This window comes from Macrosteles quadrilineatus, unplaced genomic scaffold (genome assembly GCF_028750875.1).
Source record: "Macrosteles quadrilineatus isolate MER2022 unplaced genomic scaffold, UCM_ALF_1.0 Scaffold_838__1_contigs__length_29460, whole genome shotgun sequence".
In the NCBI taxonomy this organism is placed as follows: domain Eukaryota; kingdom Metazoa; phylum Arthropoda; class Insecta; order Hemiptera; family Cicadellidae; genus Macrosteles; species Macrosteles quadrilineatus.
The window spans coordinates 2,173-9,125 of record NW_026543431.1 but is presented as its reverse complement, the minus strand read 5'-3'; the positions used below and the strand labels follow the sequence as shown (position 1 = coordinate 9,125).

Genomic DNA, 6,953 nt, shown 5'->3' with positions numbered 1-6,953 from the left:
CGCTTCTCGCTTCTGCCATTTAGTGTTGAGTGTAGATAGTTTTCCAAATGTGTGGAGTAAATAGAATGTTAAATTGTTAGCCTTATGTAAGAAATAATGGATAAATAATAATATCTTAATAAATTAATTTAAAAACACTTATGGTGGACTTAAAAGCGCTTTTATGGCATGTCATTTAACGATGACGTTGTTTACCATGAAAACAATTTGTTTAATAAGGATATTTGTACATTTATATCTGAAATTCATTTATATCATAAAACTACTGTTTGTATATTTAAATAAATATTTAGCGCTGAGCTGATAATTATCCTTGATGATGCAAGGCTTATCGTGGCGTGCAAAAACTCTTGATAGGGATTATCATGGATGCAGCATTAGTTTATCAAAACATAATAATTTGCGTAACCATTACAAAGTGCAGCGTTGCAGCGTGTGTGTTTAATGACTTCCGACTGATAACGTAAATACCACGTGTGGAGGTTAAGGTCAAAGACGTCATATCTTATCAGTATATATATAGATATATAATTCGCGCACACAAAATCATTATCATCATGTCTTCCTCCAACGCGCTGACCACACCCTCCACCTGGGACGTTTCCATCGTCGAGGGATCAGGCCTGGAGAGTCTTGAAGACCTCTACATTATCTTGAAGGCAGTGTTCCCTCAACCTAATGTTCAGGTAGGAAAAAAATAAAAATATTATTGATAAAAAACTTTAGATTTATAAACGTTATACTTTATATCTTTAAAATGTTTTCAACCAAATTCACCTAAGATTCAATAGTGATGATATGTTATATCACTATCTGATAAATACACTGTATATTAAACTTATTTGCAAGTAATAATACCCTAAATTAAATAATCATACTTATGAATTAAATTATCAATGTCAATTTCTATTTTTATATCTACATTTTGAATTATGATTATTTCAAAAATGATTGCCCAAAAAACTAAATTGTCATTGTATGGAACAAGAAGGCTTTAATTTATCGTTTCATGTTCATCATTATTTTCTTTGTTAATTAATGTTTAGGTTGATTAATTATTTTTTACCTATAAATTAAACTTATGACTAAACCTATAACTAAACTTTGATATATTTCTAGATAAGGTACAGAAGATAACAGCACTTAATTTATTTTAACACACGTTTAAAAAATATTATAAATTAATTTTATTTTACATGTTTGTTTAAGTTTGAACGGAGGGATGACCAAACATACAGAGTACGGCTGCCGTATTGTGTGAAGCTCACATCGCTCCAGGCCAGGTTTGGGGAGTATGCTGGGGCAGTGACAATAATCTCCGCTGCGGCAGACCTCACGTTGGCTCAAACCAGACGCCTGGCTGAGCTGCGCTCGAAGATCATCAATAGTAAGAGATAGTGAAAAACCATCAATTACTATAGTACAATTCATCGTAGGGACTAGCCAATTATAGAAAAATACATTTTATAATTTGAATAAGAAATACTCCATATCATTGTCAAATATAAATTACTATTCTATTGTAATCTGTTAACGATGCAAAACTATCTTGCAACGATTAAACTCAAATTTTGTAAACCATGTAATACGTGGTACAGAGAATCTGACAATCACCCTGCAAGTAACACTCATTTAAAAAATACATTGGGCTATTTGCCAATTATTGAGACCGAGTCTGCTGCAAAATGTAGGCTTAAAACCTATTACTTAACAAATGGTGAAGGATACATCGATATAGGTAATTTTTTAAAATATCACACGAAACCTTTGATTATTTCAAAAATTCAAGAACACCTTCTTAAGTCGAAAACTCTGAAATGTAATATTATTTTAAAATGTATCTATGCAAGAACTGAAGGAGAAGAAGATGAAATCAAAGAACTGTCATTTAAGACTGCAAACGAGCCCATACTACTAGGTACAGATCTAAACACGTATTGTAAAAACGCTTTTGATAAACTTTTAACAGAACAATCAGAACACCAAGGTAAAGGTTCAGGATGGAGTCTAAAGAGTATTATAGGGCTGGAACTAAGAATTAATAAATACTATCCATTAAGAGGATGTAAACATATATCCTTACCAGCTTTCATTGCAAACAAGAAAGCTGTTGTAAATGTAAAGAATCAGGATGATTATTGCTTCAAGTATAGTATATGGGCGAAAAATGTACCTCGTAATCCACAAAGAGTCCGCAATTATATTGATAATGCAGAAATGAATGCAGCGTATGACTGGGACTGTATTAACTATCCTGTAAAACTTAAGTCAATACCTAAATTTGAACAGATAAACAATATGTCTATAAATATATTTGGAATAGAAAAGAAACACAATAGTGAGGAATATATTGTATATCCTATTAAAGTAACAAAACAAGAAAAAGATGATCACCGTGATTTATTACTATTGAAAAATGAAACAACATCTCACTATGTGTGGATTAAAAACTTTGATAAATTAGTAAGCGCGCAAACCTCTAACCACAACGGAAGAAAATTTGTTTGTAAATCATGTTTAATCCATTTTAATGATAAACCTACCTTCGATGTACATAAACAGCTATGTAACAATCATGAACCTGTTGCTGTAGAAATGCCTAATGAAGATAATTGTAAACTTAAATTTAAAAATTTCAAACACCAACAACAAGTCCCGTACATTGTATATGCTGATTTTGAAAGTATATTAATACAAAAAAGTCCATGTAATAATTGCAATTCTTTTACCTGTAAAAATCCCAATGAATGTTGTATTAACTGTTTCCGAGTCAACTGTAAAAATTTGAATCAATGCTGTTTGAACTGTAAAAGACCGAATTGTAAGAACTCCCACACCTGCAAAACTAAACATGCTACGCAAAATCAATCTACCTCTTCAACTGTTGACTATCAAAAGCACTACCCATCAAGTTTTTGTTATTATGTTGTTTCAAGTAATGGTGAAAAATCAGAACCAGTCCTTTTTCGCGGAGAAAATGCTGTGAAGGTATTTTGCCAAAAGATCAGAGATGAAGCTCTTAAAGTGTACGAGACGTACAAAAATAAGTTGCCTATGGAGTTAACGGATGAAGAAGTGGACATGTTTGAACGTTCATCTTGCTGTCACATATGTGAAGAACAGTTTACTGCTGATAATTTAAGGGTTAGAGATCACGACCCTAATACAGGGAAATTTAGAGGTGCAAGTCATTCAAATTGTAACTTGTCATATCAAAATCCACACTTTTTGCCCGTAGTCTTGCACAATATGTCAAATTATGACCTCCATTTTATTATTAAAAGTCTCGATTATGATGAAATGGAAATAAAGGTAATCCCTAATACAGAAGAACGGTATATCTCTTTATCAAAGAAAGTTGCTGCTAGATTTGAAATTCGTTTTCTTGATTCGTACAAATTTATGTCTAGAAGTCTTGATGAACTAGTCAAAAATCTTGACAAAAATCAATTCAATGAAACACTTTCTTATTTCGGTTATGATAAACTTAATATTGTTACAAAAAAAGGCTGTTTTCCCTACGAATACATAGATGGCTGGGAAAAATTTAATGAGACTAGCTTGCCTTCTATTGATCAGTTTTACAGCTCTCTAAATAAGTCAGAAGTTGCTGTAGAAGATTATAATAGGGCTGTTGAGGTTTGGAACAAATTTAACTGTCAAACCTTAGGAGAATTTTCTGATATCTACCTTAAGACTGATGTGTTACTATTAAGCGATGTATTTGAAAATTTCCGAAAAGTTTGTAAATCCAATTATGGTTTGGACCCAGGTTGGTATTTCACAGCTCCTGGCCTTTCGTTCGACGCGTGTCTTAAATTGACTAAAGTTGAAATCGATTTGTTAACAAGCTATGAACAGTACATGTTCATAGAAGCTGGTATTCGTGGTGGTATTTCTATGTGCACTAAACGTTACTGCGAGGCATCAAATAAGTATTTAGTTTCAGAAACAAATCTTGACTCGGAATCACAACCTGGTGTCAAACCTATGGATCAGGGACTCTGGACAGTTGATAATTCAAACTTTATATTATTCCTAGATATAAATAACCTTTATGGGGCTGCAATGGGAGAAAGTTTACCGTTAAAGGACTTTAAATGGTTAACCCCTGTTGAAATTGATGAAGTAAAAAATAAAATTAATGATATTGGTGAAAATGATGAAGTAGGGTTTATACTTGAGGTAGATCTAGATTATCCGGCACATCTACATGAACAACACAACGACTTACCATTTTGCGCCCAAAGAAAAGTACCACCAGGTAGTAAACATTCAAAATTGTTAACAACTTTAGAACCTAAACGTAATTACATAATTCACAGCCAAGCGTTAAAACAGGCCGTAGAGCATGGATTGGTTTTGGTTAAAATCCATAGAGGTATGAAATTTGTTCAGTCTAAGTGGTTGTATGGATACATCGAAAAAAACACAACATTTAGAAAAAATGCGCAAAATGAGTTTGAAAAGGAGTTTTTCAAACTCATGAACAATTCGGTTTATGGCAAATGTATGGAAAACGTAAGAAACAGAATGAATATGGAAATAGTTTGTAGCACTAAAAGGCTCGATAAGCTTATTGCTAAGCCTAATTTTCGTGATAGAACTATATTTACAGAAAAACTGATAGCAGTTCATCTAAATAAAACTAAAGTAAATTTTAACAAACCCATTGCAGTAGGTATGGCTATTCTTGAACTAAGCAAAATCGTAATGTATAGATATTTTTATGATATTTTTCCTCGTGTATTTGGTCAAGGAAATGTAGAACTATTATATACAGATACGGATAGTTACCTTATAAATGTAAACTCAGTTGACGTATATGAGCAAATCAAGGAGAATATACATTACTTTGACACTAGTGAGTACCCAATAACACACGCTTGTTTCTCTCTCGATAATAAGAAAAGACTTGGTGTTATGAAAGATGAAACTTTATCAGTTCCCCTAAAGAAATTCATTGGTCTTAGGACAAAGCTATATACTACTCTTAGTAAGAATTATGATTGTAAGAAACGTGCTAAGGGTGTAAAGAAAAGTGTTGTTAAAAATGAAATAACTTTTCAGGACTACGAGAGAGCTTTGTTTTGTAATCAAAACCAGTACAAAGAAATGAATATAATTAGGAGTAGGAAACATGATGTATACACAACGAAAGTACGAAAACTAGCGTTATCGTCTCATGATGATAAAAGATTTGTATTAAATGATAATATCCATACCATGGCATATGGCCATTACAAACTAATTGAGAATAAAAAAAGGAAAATTGATTTACACAAAGAACTGATTGCAAAAAAAGCTAAAATGACCAATGATTCTTGTTAAGCTCAAATTATTTGTTAGATTTGTATGTAAGTTAATTTAGTTTTTTACTTTTCAGATAATGTTTTTTTGGAAACTGTACCGGTCAGGTACGAACAACTTTCTGTTGACGAGGGCTTCCTTAATATGCCTGAATACGAGAACATGGGTCGGGTTGCTATACCTCTGCACGCATTTTTCCCTTCCTGTATTTACACTATAACCTTAAATCCTGGAGAAAGAAAAACCATATCTGCGGGTATAAAAATTAGAATACCTGAAGGTTATGAAGGACAAATTCGACCGGTAGCATGGCAAGCGGAAACTTTCGGGGTGACAGTTTTAGACTCTCCAGCGTCTATTGACTCCAACCATACAGACGTAGTCAGGGTTAACCTAATAAATCATGGAAACGAGCCGTTCAGCATTAATTACTGTAGTCACATCGCAGATCTTGTCCTAATAAAGGTTGCTAGGGTGTGTTGGGTCTTAAACGGTGGTTCCGAAGATCACGATGATCCGGACTGTAAATTAGAGGAAATAATTGTTGACAATCATGTGTCTGTCATTGTAAGAAGGGACATTATCTAGTTACAAATAAATCAAGTAATTTGAGCTTTACAGTAAATTTATGTAAATAGTGGAATAATAGAAAGTATTATGACTGTAATGAAAAAAACTGTAAACTTAACTTATCTATTTAGTTTGATTGTTTATGTTTTTAATTACTGTAACCATTGAATCTTCAAATTAATACATAGATTTTTTTCATAATTTTGTAAGTGTAACAATTATATTTGACATTTGTTATGTATATTTGTAATTTTGATATGTTTGTAAATAAATATAAATTATTTTGACATACAATCTGTGTTCAGTGTTATTTATTACCTACCTTGTTTCAGATTAATTTATCTCCCTTTCATTTATCTGATATAAATATATATTTATACACAATTAAATATTACGTCATGAATAAAAACATAGTTATATCAATCAAAATAAGAGAATAGCATCATTTGATGTTTGACTTTCAAGACGATGAAACCAAGTATCGACAAGTTTGGAGGTTATATAGGTTTTACTTCCAAAGAAAACGTTGTAGTAGGACCTTCAGGAATAGGTTTCAAGCTAACTGATAAACAAAATTTTAATATTGAAAACAAAAGGTTAACAAACGTAGGGGAAGCTGTCGATTCTAGTGATGCCGTTACTTTAAATTATATTTCATCAAAATGTCTATTGTTAGAGGATAAACAAGTTAATTTAAGAAAGAGAAAAATTGTTAATGTCAATGATCCTGAATCAGACATGGATGTTGTTAATAAGAGGTACTTTCAAAATAGTATGGACAAAGAACTACGAGATACTATTAAGTTTGATAGAAAGAAATTTATTATTGATTGCGAAAATCATAATATTAAAAATATATCAAACCCTGTAGATGGAAAAGATGCAATATCTCTCGATTATTTCAAAAGCAATACTTTAATGTATGAAAATGGCAATTTTAATGCTAAAAGAATGAGAATTAACAATATTGGAGATCCTACCGAGTTAACGGATGTAGTTTCTAAACAATACATCGAAAATTATGTTAATTCACAGATTAATTTAAAATGTGTGACTTTTGGTATCAATGATGA

At 31.8% G+C, this 6,953-nt stretch overlaps 1 protein-coding gene across 1 annotated transcript; it reads left to right on the top strand.

Moving 5' to 3' along the window:
- The first annotated feature begins 531 nt into the window (after positions 1-531).
- On the top strand, positions 532-1,602 carry LOC128982636 (uncharacterized). Its single transcript, XM_054401584.1, has 2 exons — positions 532-686; positions 1,210-1,602. The coding sequence occupies exons 1-2, from the start codon at positions 558-560 to the stop codon at positions 1,396-1,398; spliced, it is 318 nt and encodes a 105-aa protein (XP_054257559.1). The 5' UTR covers positions 532-557; the 3' UTR covers positions 1,399-1,602.
- Positions 1,603-6,953: the final 5,351 nt, after the last annotated feature.